Source organism: Sabethes cyaneus, chromosome 2 (assembly GCF_943734655.1).
Source record: "Sabethes cyaneus chromosome 2, idSabCyanKW18_F2, whole genome shotgun sequence".
NCBI classification, from domain to species: domain Eukaryota; kingdom Metazoa; phylum Arthropoda; class Insecta; order Diptera; family Culicidae; genus Sabethes; species Sabethes cyaneus.
This window is the reverse complement of record NC_071354.1, coordinates 171,837,243-171,852,421: the sequence shown is the minus strand read 5'-3', so window position 1 is coordinate 171,852,421 and position 15,179 is coordinate 171,837,243. Positions and strand designations below refer to the sequence as shown.

Here is a 15,179-nt window from a genome sequence, read left to right as displayed (position 1 = left end):
CATATACATATAAACGGCTAAATACTGTCGCTTTGTCAAGCGATACTTGTCGTTTTATTTTTTTGGCTTGGCTTGGTTGGTCTCCAACCTAGCCGTGCATATATTCAAGTAGGCAATATCTCATGAATGTCTCTTAGTATGACCATTCATAAAAATTACACTTTTTTCTAATGTAAAAATAAGCTCGCTGTACCTGATGTATTCTGGGATCCTCATTCTCTTCGGTCGACCAACATAAATTTTATTCAATAGTGTGGTACCCGTTTCAAGCTAACTATATTGCAGAGCAGCATATGATACAGTTGAATGCAAACAGCTTTGGCAGATAACGCAAGTGTACAGTTTTTCGAGTCCCCGCGATTTGCGTCGATGGGTTGCCTCAGGGTAGCATGCGAAAAGCGTTGACGTAAAACTTTTTCTGCATTGCTTCGATCCTTGCAATCTTACTTACTTGCTTATTCAGCCGAGGGTGGCTCTCCATTGTACTTGGTCTTGGGCTACTCGTCACCAATTCGTTGCGCGTCTCGACATGCGCAATTCGGCTTCAATCTGGTCGAGCCATCTTCCACGTTAAGCCCCCTGTTCCTGGTGCCGGTGAGGTTGTTGTGGAGAACCGTTTTCGTCGCACTGTTGTCCGGCATCTTTACGATGTGTCCGGCCCACCATAGCCTACCAACTTTCGCCAGAAGCACGTCCAAGCAGTGCCTTTAGCTCATGACTCATACACCTCCGCCACCCTCCACTGTCAGTTTTTACTTTATCAAATATCGTCCACAACACATTCCGCTCGAACGCATGCGTCTTCCGCTCGAACTCATGCGTCTTCCGTGAGCAGCATCACGACTTCATATCAAGTCCATAGAGAGCTACCGGTCTAATAAGGATTTTGTACATTCACCCTTATTCTGCGAGGCGAGTGAGTCACGTCACGTTTTGGATTCACCGCGAATGAGGTGACAATTGTCACCTAGGTTATATCACCCCATTCGACTCGCCGTGGCGTCGCATTGAGTCACGTGACTCGCAGAATAAGGGTGATTGTCAGAATTGTACGGCAACGTATGTTTCTTGATCGAAGCGTTTTACAAAGGACAATGTAGGGTCGAATTCCCGCTTGAATGCGCCACTGGATCTTCTTACTAGTGTTGTCCGCGGTCATCAGCGATTTTACACATCTGAATTTACCACTTTTAGCATTGCGTTTGTTTCCAGTCAACCTACTTCTTTCGTGTATTTAGCCTTCGATGTATTCATTTTTATCTCAATTCTGCTAGACTCCTCTTGCAGGCTAGCGTGAATTGCCTCCACCGACGCAAAGTTCCTGGCTATGATATAAAAGTCATCTGCAAAGCCTAGACGTTAGCAACCCTTGGTGAAAATCGTGTCTCTCGTTTCGATGCCCGCTCGTTAGATCACCCCCCCCCCCCCCCCCCAAAGCTCGATATTGAACAGCATGCAAGATAAGCCGTCACCTTGTCTTAACCCTTGCCACGTCCCGAAGGGACTCGAGAGTGTCCCCTGGATGCGCATGAAACATATCACTCGATCCAATGTAGCTCTGATCAGTCGCGTCAGTTTATCCGGAAAACCGTGTTCGTGCATTATCGACCATAGCTGGTCTCGATCTACTGTATCGTATGCTGCTTTGAAATCAATAAAGATGTGATGCGTGGGCACGTTGTACACCAGCCATTTCTGCAAGATCTGTTGGATGATAAAAATTTAGTCCGTATTTGAGCGAGCCATGAAACCCGCCTAGTAAGACCCTACCCACGAAATCTTGTGCTATCGGTGGCATCCGGCGTAACAGAATCTGGGAGAGTATTTTGTAGTCGGTGTTTACTGCCGCGGTAGTTGCAGCAATCGTACCGATTAACCTTTTTGTAGATGGGACCATCCATTCATCCGGTAGCTTAATCTTCTCCCAAATCTTGGAAATAGACGTTACCAGTGTAGAGTCGTTGCCAGCGTTTCTCGGCCATGTTCACAAAGCTCTGCCAGCAGGTGGTCCTTACCAGCGACTTTGTTGGTTCAGCCACCCGATTTATCGTATGACTTCTTGTAAATCAAGTGCTGGGATATTACTATCTACTATGAGCACTTCTAGGTTCCTCCACCTTTGAAGTCGTTCTACCCTTGTTTGGGTAGCTTTCTCATTTGTTTTTGGCCACCGGACCAACGAAGCATAAGCAATTCTGGATCTCACAACAGCCGAATAGATCTAATGAATCATTTTCGTTGTCAGTCCCCACTGCTTAAAAAGTTCTTTTACGTATCCATAGAGCATTTGTAGTTTTCCAAGTTTTCCGTTCCAACCAGGTGAAAGAAATCCGCCAAGCTATTTGACAGCCGTTTTAAAGGGATTCAATTGGCCGGAACACCAGTAGCCTTGCAGTTGTTCTATTTGCTTATCGATTCTTTGACCTCTTCCGTGTTGGTGTCTCCACAGCCTGATCGTCACTTACGATCCTCATCTTGTGCCGATTCTACTCCATTTGTTTATCAATTTTCAGCATTATCTAGAAGTGCTCTTTCCATCTGGCTACAACCGTCAATTTTCCAGCAACCAGGTGTTGTTTGACGCTATTTACTGTTCTAAAGGCTTTGAACATCGTTTTTATAGACTTTTTTATATAGTTGTTATGCTGTCTTCCTTTTTTTTAAACCTGCCAAGTCCCTAAGAGTCTATAATACTTACTTAATTGGCCTAACGTCTTACGACAAGGCCTGCACGGTATAATTTCTCCATCTATTTCGGTCCATGGCAGCTGGTCTCCAGTTCCGCGGATACCCTTTACCGGATATACTTTGTTTTAGATCAATCCAATCTTCTCTGCTTCGCATTTTAGTCTGGTGTACTGATCCACGTCGTCAGCAAAGCAGGTAAATTGACTGGATTTATTAAAAATCGTGCCCCGCATTTCGATCGCCGCTCGTGTTATAACACTTTCAAGTGCAATGTTGAATAGCAGACTGGAAAGACTATCTCCTTTTTAAAGTCCCCTGCGAGATTCGAATGGGTCCGATAATACACCCGAGATTCTCACACACCATTGGACTCCATCCATCGTAGCCATGATAAGTCTAGTAAGCTTACCCGGAAAGCCGTTTTCGTCCAAAATTTTCCATAGCTCTTGTCGGTTTACGCTATCATATGCGGCTTTGAAATCGAACAGGTGGTGCGTTGGGACTCGCAATTCGCGGCACTTCTGTAGGATTTGCCGTAGGGTGAAGATTTGATCCGTTGTAGACCGACCCTCCATGAAGGAAACCTGGTAACTTCCCACAAATCTATTGGCTATTGGCGATAGTCGATGAAAGATGACTTGGGACAGCATTTTGTAGGCGGCATTCAGGATAGTTATCGCTCGGTAGTTCTGACAATCCAACTTATCACCTTTCTTGTAGTTAGGGCAGATAACCCCGTCTTTCCACTCCTCCGGTAGTCGTTCCGTATCCCAAATCTTGACAATCAGTTGATGCAGACAGCCGGCTAACTTGTCCGGGCCCATTTTAATAAGTTCCGCTCCAATGCCATCCTTTCCCGCTGCTTTGTTGTTCTTCAGCCGCTGGATGGCTTCTTTAACTTCCCTTATCGATGGGGGTGGCACATCTTCGTCGCTTGCTGCACCAATGTGGTCACTTCCTCCGCTATCATGGTCTTCCGCCTGCACGCCATTCAGGTGTTCAACGTAGTGTTGCTTCTACCTTTCGATCACCGCACGGTCGTCAGTCAAGATACCTCCATCTTTATCTCTGCACATTTCGACCCGAGATCCGTTGAGTCTCTGATAGAACTTCCGTGTGTCGTGAAAGCGGTACAGCTGGTCGAGTTTTTCGCACTCCTTCTCCTCTTGGTGGCGCTTCTTCTCCTTGAAGAGTCGGGCTTGCTGCCTCCGCTTCTGTTTGTATCGCTCCACTTTCTGACGGGTGGCTCTACGCAGCATTTGTGCCCGCGCTGCGTTCTTCTCAGCCAATATATGCTAGCATCCCGAGCAAGGATTGACAACAAAAGTATATCAAAATTATTACATATTCTGCTGTTGATATCAAATAGAAAACATGTTTTGTTACCAACTCAAAATGGCACTTATGATGTATCAGACTTTGCTATCATTTTGCTTTCATTTTTATTGAAAGAAAATGTGTTGGTAGATTCTATATATGATGTAAATAAACCCTAAATATTTAAATCAATCTATTCTCACTTAATTTTTTTTCTAGTAAAATGGTTGGTTCAAATTATATGATGATAGCAAAATGATGATGATATGATAGTAAAATGATAACTAATTCTGTTTTCCTATTAATATTGTGTAACAGTAAGATTAGTATTCCGTTTGATATTTTTGATAGCAAAAGTAGTATTCAATTTAATTTCACGGCGTGGAATTTTTGCAATCAATTTTGATATTTTAACCGCTAAGTCGACCAAAATGTAATCACACCGAGTATTCAAAATCCGTTACATCAAGATATCAAATTATGTTTTCAATTTGCTCTGAAACCCTGCTCGGGATCCCTCGTCAAACCATTCGTTACGTCGATTCCGTGCCACACGGCCTAGGACGTTCTCCGCTACGCTGTTAATGGCTGTTTTCACAGCATTCCAACAGTCGTCAAGAGGGGCTTCATCCAGCTCACCCTCTTCCGGCAGCGCAGTTACGAGAGATAACGCGTAGTTTTCGGTGTCCTACGTTTGCTTCAGTCGCGCTAGATTATACCGTAGCGGGCGCCGGTATGAGTCTATTATATACCTAGATTATACTTCCATAGACTTGAATGCCAACTAGCGATGGAGAGAGAAAAAAGAGCTTAGAAAAATGTCCTTAACATTGCCGCTAGAGAGAATTCGGTCAAATATCAACGAGCCATGATTCGGAGGGGAAAAAGCACCGGAAGTGATCATGAATGATCTGATCACAAATGAGCGCGAGGTAGCCGATGTCTTCATATAAATGGAACTGCTAATTAGCCACACCATGTGTCATTGAATGGGACAATATCGGATAATAATCGGATGGCGTAATATCTGGGGGATATGGCGGACCGGGCAAAATTTTCCATTTGAATGTGGACCGCTGAGAATTTAATGACTCAACCGTCAGCAAGGAATGAGTGAGCTTGTTTTATTTCGATAGTGCATTAAACCGCATGCTATCTGTTCTTCCCACACTCGACACTTGACGTGACTGAGTCGAGTCGAGATCCTCAACGTGATTTACAACATTGGGCCCGATAATTTATTTACGTTCGTTGGGAGTATCTTTACTAATAAAGGTCAAGTGATATTTCGGACTCTTGGGAATGAGCTGATGACATTTTGACCAGAAACAAGGCTACAATATGTATATATGTATGTATGAGGTTAGCCACCATCACCTAAAGGGTTTATCGTTGTATGCAAGTAGAATTACTGCGGAATCGAATTTGTCCACCCAGCAATTTTCATGTCAATGCTATTCGTGAAGGACTAAAAGGGGTTGGGTGGATCTATAGCCAATGTCGCTTACATGATTCCACGGCAATATAAGACACACCTTCCAGCATAGACCTCTGGTTTCTAGATGCATAACTTCGCCGTGCAAACTTATCTTGCGTGATGATCTGTGTGCTAGAAGGGCGCGTCAAAATTCTCTCCGACCTTATATGACTTGGGCTGGTTACCACATCCCTCATCCAGTCTTCGATTCATTCGATACCCTGATGCTCCCTTCCCTTTACTATATTATCATTAGGGCAATGTAATGAAATATGTGTTATTTGAATATACGATATAATACAATATTATGAATTACTAAATATAGAAACAATGATTTTTCCATTAAGGTGAAATTAAGTAAATATGGGCAAAAACAGAACAATCTCACCTGCAGTCTTTAGAATGGAATAGAGTTGCACCGTTCGAGTTTCCATAAGTGCTGTGTGCTTCCAATAATTAATTTAATTTTTTGCTTCTGGTATCCATGAGCATTTTTCAAATTTTTCGGCCAAAGTTTTCACTGTACAGTAGTAGGAGGTAAAACTAAAATCATGAGCTAAAACGAAAAAAATAATTAATATTAAGCTTACCTACTAACAAGGTCGTGTGGCCGTCACCCAAACCCGCAGTTTTGAGATCAGACAGCCGGGAACCACCCAGCATTGCACCTCCTAGCTTGGCTACTCAATAGAGTATTAGTAAGGGTAGTAAGGCTAACGCCACGTGAAAGTGCTAGGTAGGGGCTTAGGATAGCTGGAGCTATGTTGGACGCTTCCTCATTTGCCTTCCCCATTTCATACCCATCAGAAGCAAAGCTACAATAAGCCATTTACCTTATTTCCATTCGCATTTGTTAATTAATTCGCAGTTAACCTTAAAATATTAAAGCATAAAAAACAATAGCGCACTTTAGGAGGACGCTTATCTTGGGCAACTAATAAACTACCAATAAGCGGCCTATCTTAAAGTAGTTTATACCCAGGGGCTCTGTTTTTTTCATTATCGTTCATTTCATGACATTTTACAAGTCATAGGATAAACCACAACAATACACCATAATCCGACGTTAATCTACAAAATTTCCTACACAAAAAGATTCCCATCGTGTACGGGATTCGAACCAAGTACGAACTATAAGCGCTAAGCAGGAGACACCGCTTACCACCAAGCCACAGGGACTATCAAACTTAACTCACAACTCCTTAAAAAGACTCAAGTAACCTGATAACCGTTTCACTAAAGTGGCTAGGACCGTTTCACTAAAGAGGCTTTTCAAAACTATAACGTTAAAAACTCAATCAATGCGGGACAAGCCATCGGAATCCGGGGCGTCTGGTCAGGTTACGCTTCATGAAAAATCAAGCGACTTTTTTTGGACGTAGTTCCCTCGGCTAAGACCAGCCGAACCATCAAGCGATTTTATCAAGCTTCATTGGTTTAATAATCTAAATAACCATTTTGTATGCATATTTTACCAACTCTAATTAAACTGGCCAGCGAGAAGTGAAAGTTCAAAGCTTCCTCAACGTTAAGCAATCAAAATGCGTTTTTTCTTCACGAATAATGTTTTTAGAACTTGTTTCAAGTACCTATATCATCAAATGAATAACACCGCTATCGTTACTTTTCTAATCGATTGAGCAAGCAATGAGAATAAACTAAAACTGAATACATTTTTCCTATACCTACATTTAACCGATTTCTCTTTTTGCATTTTAGCTACGTTGGCAGGCATTGCTCTGCCTCAACAGCCACAGGAACCAAAGTTTCCCACGAAAAAGAGTTGGCAGAGCTATTGGATCAGCTAATGAATATGGGCCCCGAGCCAACCCCGGACAATACGCAGTGTGGAGGTAATTCAAACGAAAGCAAACAGGATTCTTGCACATCACAAAGTGATCCAAAATACAGAAAAATTTGCAGCTCACTGAAGGATGTCAAATTAATTGCAACAACCATGTAGGTAAATAACACTTCTCCCAAATTTGTTTGTCTTGTTATTAAATCCTTGTTTTATTATACGTTTTTATTAATTACATGTTGGTTGTGAATTAAGCATTATTCTTCTATGAGTTAAATGAGAAAGTTATCGGATAATATGAACTGGTTTATCGCCTTCTGCGTTCACCTGATTTTTTCAGTTTCTTCGGGCCTTTTACAAAGCACCAATCAACGGCGATAGTTTGTCCCAAAATTTCTGATCCATTGAGTGCCTCCTTGGCGGCCAGCGCTTGTTTGTACGTTTCGTATTCGACCAAAGCGTAACCTTTCAAAAAACCGGTACGACGATCAAGATTCAGATGTATGTTTTTAATGTCTCCAAATTCACAGAATTTCTCCTGTATGTCGTCCTCTTGAGCTTCCTCATGAATCGATGTAACGAACAAAATCCAGCCTTCCACTGAACGCTGTGGTCCGGGCTCCGATTCTTCTTCGTCGTCCTGAAGCCGCTCATAGTCAATTGCTTCGCGAGGAATGCTCTCGTTTCCAAAACCGCGTCCTTTGCGCTTTCGTGCTTTCTCCTTCAGCCGAGCGATTCCCTGATCACCATCCTCGTCTACTTCGAATTCCTCGTGATTATAGATATCCAGCACATCCGTCATAGTTGTTTATAGGTAATGGAAACTTAGAAAAAGGATCAATTTTTCACTTAACTGCGTGTCTTGTTTTCTAAATTTTACTTTACAACTCGTTGCCTTGAAGTTAAAGCTTGAACGCACATAAGACACAAGCAAAAAGAAAAGAGCAAAAACGAAACGTTACACTTATCGATTTCGTGTCAACGGAAATATTTCACACGCACTCGCAGCGAAAAAAGCTCGAATACTTTTTCAAATCGGTGTATTTTTATCACAGATAAATTTAATCTTTTTCGACTTGTTTTGAACGAGTGTCTTGATGCACATTTGATTTTACCGGCGGAATGAAGAATATCGTCCACCTTCGTTCAAAAAACCAATCCGTTCGAAATATACAAAATGATAAGTCAACTATGAACTATATTTATTCGACTCAAATAATTCAAGTTAGACAATTCAAGCATGCGGTCCCATTTCCACGGTCATCTGCTTTTTTTGGTGAAAGCAGAATTTGCTATTCTGGGAGTCACATGGGTAGCCCCGGTCACCCGAGTGACTGTGTAAATCAGATGAGGACTTTAAGGTTCAAGCACAAAAAATTGATTTCTGAGTTTTCTTAAGCAGTTATAAGTGCTCAAAACAATAGTAATGTTTATAAAATTTTTCTCACTCCATTCTTTCCATCTATCAGAACACAATAAATATATTTTAGTGAACATACCTTTTAATTTGAGCATAAAAACTGCTATTGAAATCCCAAAAATCAGTTTGGTTTGAGGCTTAAGGTGAAGTGAGGTGACTAGGCCCGTGGGTGAATGAACGGAGATGAGATTTCGTCTCACGTATTAGCATGAATGCATGCAACTAAACTACTGTGTTACCTGACTCACTGCGAATATGCGTTGTGTTCGCGGGATCGTGTTGGTTCGAAAGGTTTCGAAAAATATCGCCCTTGTATCGAAAATATCATTAATTTTGATCACTAAAAATAACGTACTTAAACGTTATGTTTCATGTGCCAGTAGTACGCAATAATTGTATTGTGAAACTGAATTGTTATTTATGCAACTTTTTACATATTAAATGCAATAACAAAAGCACCAGTTATAAAAAATCGTTTGTTATCGATATTAACTGCATATACGTTATAAACGAATAAAACGTATGGTTACGTTTTATTTCAATAATACGCATATTCGCAGTGAGTCAGGTAAAACAGTAGTCAACTTCTTTAAGTAAACATCTTTCTGAAAATATATTTTGCACAATTTGCAAAGATTATTGTGGAATATTATCAAAAAATAATCTAACGTACAGGGTGTTTGAATACTTCTCTGACTGACTGACATAACGAATACAACATAGTTTAAACTTTAGGTGACAACATGATATGTTATATAACAGAAATAGAGGCGATTCATTCAAGAGAAACAAAAGCATGTAAAATTTTGAACACACTTTCGTCTATTTTCTATAAATAAGTATGTTTAAACAACAATAGATTCCCTAAAAAATAATGCATTTTTAATTTATTCTATAAAGGCATATATATGTACAGAATCAATTTTCTACATCTTTTATACAACGAAGTCCTTGTTTCATGCTGTAACGACTCGCCATTCCTTAAACCTTACTATCTATTGTTTATTACTGTTTTTCACATTGTTTCCCACGTTATATAACCTGTTTTGTGTCTCCCAAAGTTTTGTATAAAGACCATCGCGCCGAAGAAGTTCCTCGTGCGTTCCTCGCTGTCCAACACGACCATTCTCAAGTACCAAAATTTCATCTGCATCCATAACCGTGGACAATCTATGAGCAATACAAATACTTGTTCGATGCTCTGTGGCTCGCTCGAGTGCCTTCAGGATGTTCTGCGTGAAAAAAAAAACGATTCAATGTACCTTGATGCGACTATAGATTAGATTTAGGTACTTACTTGCTCAGTTATGGAATCCAAACTGCTGGTTGCTTCGTCGAAAACCAAAATCGGAGAATTCTTTAAAATCGCTCTTGCAATGGCTACGCGTTGTTTTTCGCCTCCGGACAGTTTGAGCCCACGTTCGCCAACCTGTGTATCGTATTGCTTGGGCCATCTCTTGATGGAGTCATGCAAATCGGCCATTCGGGCGGCATGTTCCATTTCCTCTTGACTTTTGGTTAAATCGCCATAATGAATGTTATGTCGAATGGTATCGTGAAACAATACCGAATCTTGTGGAACTATGGCAATGGCTTTTCGTAAACTTGCAAGATCCACCCCTCGAATATCTTGTCCATTTATTAATATCTGACCGGAGGTAGGTTCGAAAAACCTGTAAAGCAAACGTACAACGGAGGACTTACCAGATCCGGATCCACCGACGATGGCAACTTTTTTTCCGGGAGCAATTGTGAAGCTAAGCTTATCGAAAATCGTGTTGCTGTTCTTGTATTGGAAGCAAACATCTTTGAATTCGATCGAAGCCGTTTCCCGTTCAATTCGCAAAGCGGGGGCGTTGACCGCGTTTTGAATGGCACTTTCAACTCCCATCAAAGTGAACATCGTTCTCATGTCCAACAAAGCCTGTCGAACTTCTCGATAGACACTACCAAGGAATCCTAACGGTATAGATAGCTGAAACAGTAACCCGTTGACCATCACCAAATCACCCACGGTCATGTTACCCTTCACAATCTCATTCGCTGCCATGACCATAATGGTGCTAAGGGCAACGCTAAATATTGCATTCTGACCAAAGTTCAACAGTGCCAAACTGGTACTTGTTTTCAAGCTAGCTGCTTCATACTTCTTTAGAACATCGTCATAACGCTGCGCTTCGTACAACTCATTGTTGAAATACTTGACGGTTTCGTAGTTAATTAGCGAATCCACTGCCTTATTTCCAGCTTCGTTTTCCGCTTGATTCATGTAAACTCGAAACTTGGTCCTCCATTGAGTGACTGCTAGAGTATAGGCACTGTACACTCCAACGCAACCCATCGAAAGAGCGGCATAGGCGAGACCGCATTTAGCACCAAGAATACTGGATACCAGCGCCAGCTCGAAAATGGTTGGTACAACATTGAACACCATCGCTGTTAGAACGAAATTGATGCCTCGAGATCCACGGTCGATGGTCTACAAATAGCAAACAACGTCATCGTATATCGAAATAGCCAACTTAATTTACCTTTGACAAGGCCCCGGTTTGTTTACTCAAATGAAAGTTCAAATCTAGATTGTGCAGATGAAGGAACACGTTGGTAGCAATTTTTCTTATCGAATGTTGGGCAACCTTAGCGAAAACCGCATTTCGAAGTTCATTGAAGCCTGCGGCACCCGCCCGAGCAATGCCATCTGTAGAATATTCTTACATAAGACACGAGCAAGAATTGAGCACTCAAGAATTAATCTTACATCCTAGTAGAACGGCAATTGTCATTGAGGCGGCCGCTTGAGGAACCGTATCCATATTCAGCGTGCTCAAGTTGTCCACTCCTATTTTGAACATGAAAGGCACACACACGTTCAGCACTTTCGCACCCCCGAGAAGGCCTAGCGATATGAGGACCCTAAAATATTTTTTTTGTTATTTCCTGATGCGGGCTTAATGAGGAAAATTTTAAAATGTGTAACGTTAACTGCATCGATTATTGAATCATTTTGTAATGAGGTTTTTTAAAATTTTAACGGTTGATGATGTTTCGCAACATTTTCAAACTGTGTCTAAAAATATTTAAAGGGCGAAACCACGTGGTACAGTCACAAATTAGTCAAACATGATGATGTTTCACCCTTTGCAGTTTCACGGAGAAATTGTATAAATTTATGTTTGAAAACATGCAAATGAAACATCATCAGCGCATTGTGTACCAATATCATTAGAGAATGTGGTCTAACCTTTTTCTCACCAGAGCGTCATCTTTCGGCCAAATATACATTCCCATAGCCTTTATCATATCCGTGGCGGTGATCTCCGGTCCTTCGTAAGTGCCAATATTCTCTCCGGACGCTGGGTGATGCCCTAGATGAAAACAAGGTCGAATTGGTTGTGTTTGCGGAGAATGAGTGGGGACTTGAAAGATCTTCTGTTCAGGATGTGGCTGTTGCTGCTTGATTTGTTGCGGGGGAAAGGCTTGACTACTGGCTGCAACAATCAGGGAACCGGAACCGCGGTTGCAACCGGCGGCGGATGTACTGAGTGCCACCACCGACGGTAAGGCCGGTTGAAGAGAGTAACAATTTTCGAAACCTATATGCATAGACAGCAGTGGTCGGAATTGCGAATCAGCTTGAGTTAGAATAGAGCTGACTACAATTATGTAAATAATTACAGACGGGTTGTGTGAGCAAGAACACTATGCTGAAGATTATTTTATTCTACACATGTGAGTAGACTAAGCAGGTGATTTAAATTGATGTGGAAGGGAGAAACGCAAACTATAGACTGAAAACCAATAATTAATAACTACGAAGAAAAAAGTAAACGGACCATTTTCACTACTTTATTTACAGCCAAACTCTATTTAAACTAAAAACATAAACATAAATTAAAACTTAGTACAAGCTTCTATGATTGAACAAAACAAAAATATCGATCAAATAAGGGATTTTCTGATGGCTCACTTTCCATTTTTACAATTTGCAGTTGCAAATAGAGAAAGAAATTTTCAGCATTGTAAAAATTTGTATGTAATTTCGTTCAAACCTAATTGAACCAAATTAGTTACCCAATCGATCAATGCTGGCCTATTGAAGAGTAGTATGGTCATTCGATTTGCCTGCATAGTTAGGATGAACTTTCTTTTCTACAAAATGTTAAAAATAACGACTCTGCGTGAACTATAACGGTTTTGGTCAATCGTAACATAAACAAAGATCAGGAAAATAAAACCAAACAAAAAGAGACAGCATCTAAATTCAACTTGCGTTCTACCTTACCTTTATTTTGTTTCTTTTGGAAAATGTCCCCAAGCACATTCGTACCCAGTGCGGTAGTTTTGGGGTCCACTTTTCCGCTAGCAGACCGAACAGACACATATTTCGTAGACCAATCTTTTGTGACAAGTCCATCGCGTCGTAGTCGATATCGTGCACAATCGTTTTCATGGAGTTTCGATCGTATAAATAAACTCTATAATAAAAGAATGCTTTTTAGAGTTGCTCAAGATTCGCTTTGATTTTATTTAGAAATTTTATGCATTCATTTAAATACATAACTGCCATGCTTCCAGATGTGGTAATGCCTGCCATATTTTGTAAACCCGTAACACAAGCGTCGTATTCTTTAAGCTTATAACTAAGTAATCGTAACGCAATGTCGACTATTGGCTCTATGGAAGGTGTTTCTCCGAAGGCGATTGTTTTCAGTTGGTGGATATTTTGTTCCACAAATAGAATTGTAAGACAAACTGCTAAATTGTGACTTAGCAGATCTCCTGATATAAAAAACAGTTGTTCTTCAAGATTATGGTCCATTATGAAACGATACTTTTCCCGTTGAATTTTTAACGGCCTTAGTTCAGGGTCGTGTTTAATGAAAGCATTTATTTCGTCCAGGCTAGTCTCCAGATAGTCATGCGTATTGTTTTCCAAGAAAAAGCCATACTCACAAAGAAGTTTGGTATTGTTGTGCGTGCCATAACTTATGAATATTTGAGAATATGATTGGAACGGAGACGTGGTTATCAACTCGTAGAACAATTCCACTTGATTTCCTTTAGTAAGCTTTCTTACGAGCTGAGTATATGGCATAGACAATCTTGAAGATGTCTTCACGCTTTCCGAATGGTTAAACAAATCGAGATAAGGCGCTAAAGCCATATTCGGTTCATCGGCGAGTTTTTCTGCAAACGTCCATTTGGCATCAATATCATAAGCCTTAATATATTTAGGATCCAAATACACGCTTCTTGTATTTACCACAAAATAAGCCCATTTAAAAAGCTCTACATCTAATCCAATTATGTTCGTTTTTAAAAGACTGTTCAGGGCGGCGAAGTTGTTTCTGATTATTTTATTTTGGGCAACCATAGTTTTAAGAACGGTTTCCGGGAGAAAACTCATCTCCTTAGTCGAACAGAAATAGGGAGCCGTAAATTGAGCAGGAAGCGTATCCAGATAGGGTTTGTACTTTGAAGTTTCGTATATTCGTAGATAGCACAGATAGTAAGCAAGAAGGGACTGAAACTGCACATCACACTTGCCCATCTCAGCTAGTTTATCCAAATCAAAATGTTGCTTGAAAGGTGAATTATTTTCAATGTCTTTTAGGCTTATCAGAGCATCAACTGGCATGGCAATAATGCAGTCTCCCGACACAATTGGCTTCTTCGAGTATAATCCTTTGCCTGACGCTCGGAAATTTCCAATTCGTAATTCATTATGGTTTTCCCATCCTAAACTTTTCAGATATTGATACAGATCTACATGATCGTACACTTCAGCAATTCTCTCGCCATTTCGTCGTGCTGAGCGATGTCTTTTAGTTCGCCCCATGTCCGACCTTCGGTGTTTTCAATATTCGTAAACAAGCCTGATTATATAAGTCTTGAAGGTTGTAACCTGGAGGTTCACTGTTTTGTAGCTTTCCGACGTCTCAATCGAACTTTTACAACAGGAAGAAGAGATGGATCAGGATCTTTTCTGAAATGTATCAATTTATTGATAAGATGATAATCACGAGATTGGCTAAGCACGTAACAGATCCATCTCTTCTACCGTTTATTTTTAGGAAGCAGATGAATGCATAAAATTCTAGCAAGCATAGATGAACTATAAGTTTTACTTACTCTTGTTGGCAGGTTTGTATTTATTGAGCAGTGTCCTAACGAAGTTCGCAATTTTTCTAGCACAATTTTATTAATTCTGGTGGTTTGTTTTGATACTAAATAAAGCACCGAAGCCATTTTTTCGCACGATGCTGCATTGCTGCTCGCGTTTTGACACATAAACGATCAGTTTTTGTTCCTCCATGGATGCATGCATGCAAAAAAGGAAAAAAGCATAAAAACAACAGCTGTTTAATAGAGACGGTCGCGAGAATAGATTAGCATGAAAAATCAAAAATCCCGCAACGTGGTGCAATAGTGGTGTCTGTACCTGTTGTCTAATTTATTAAATATTTAATTGATAG

The 15,179-nt window shown here is 40.7% G+C and overlaps 3 protein-coding genes across 3 annotated transcripts; all 3 read right to left on the bottom strand.

Annotated features, from left to right (window-relative positions):
* Positions 1–7,481: 7,481 nt before the first annotated feature.
* On the bottom strand, positions 7,482–8,179 carry LOC128737288 (RNA-binding protein 8A). Its single transcript, XM_053831894.1, has one exon. It carries the CDS (start codon positions 8,083–8,085, stop codon positions 7,591–7,593), a length of 495 nt encoding a protein of 164 aa, XP_053687869.1. The 5' UTR covers positions 8,086–8,179; the 3' UTR covers positions 7,482–7,590.
* A 1,345-nt stretch (positions 8,180–9,524) lies between these two features.
* Positions 9,525–14,949, bottom strand: LOC128738920 (iron-sulfur clusters transporter ABCB7, mitochondrial). Its single transcript, XM_053834412.1, has 7 exons — positions 14,836–14,949; positions 12,986–13,178; positions 11,945–12,068; positions 11,462–11,616; positions 11,235–11,401; positions 10,001–11,182; positions 9,525–9,935 (listed from the first exon to the last, which is right to left on the bottom strand). The coding sequence occupies exons 3-7, from the start codon at positions 12,001–12,003 to the stop codon at positions 9,699–9,701; spliced, it is 1,800 nt and encodes a 599-aa protein (XP_053690387.1). The 5' UTR covers positions 12,004–12,068; positions 12,986–13,178; positions 14,836–14,949; the 3' UTR covers positions 9,525–9,698.
* Positions 13,199–14,542, bottom strand: LOC128736351 (SET domain-containing protein 4). Its single transcript, XM_053830828.1, has one exon. It carries the CDS (start codon positions 14,540–14,542, stop codon positions 13,199–13,201), a length of 1,344 nt encoding a protein of 447 aa, XP_053686803.1.
* Positions 14,950–15,179: the final 230 nt, after the last annotated feature.

Coding starts and splice junctions, on each gene's coding strand:
- LOC128737288 (XM_053831894.1), bottom strand. CDS start 8,085: ATGACGGATGTGCTGGATATCTATAATCACGAGGAATTCGAAGTAGAC.
- LOC128738920 (XM_053834412.1), bottom strand. CDS start 12,003: ATGATAAAGGCTATGGGAATGTATATTTGGCCGAAAGATGACGCTCTG. Junction 11,402..11,461: donor AATTGCCGTTCTACTAGGAT/GTAAGATTAATT, acceptor AATATTCTACAG/ATGGCATTGCTCGGGCGGGT. Junction 9,936..10,000: donor TGGATTCCATAACTGAGCAA/GTAAGTACCTAA, acceptor TTTTTCACGCAG/AACATCCTGAAGGCACTCGA.
- LOC128736351 (XM_053830828.1), bottom strand. CDS start 14,542: ATGGGGCGAACTAAAAGACATCGCTCAGCACGACGAAATGGCGAGAGA.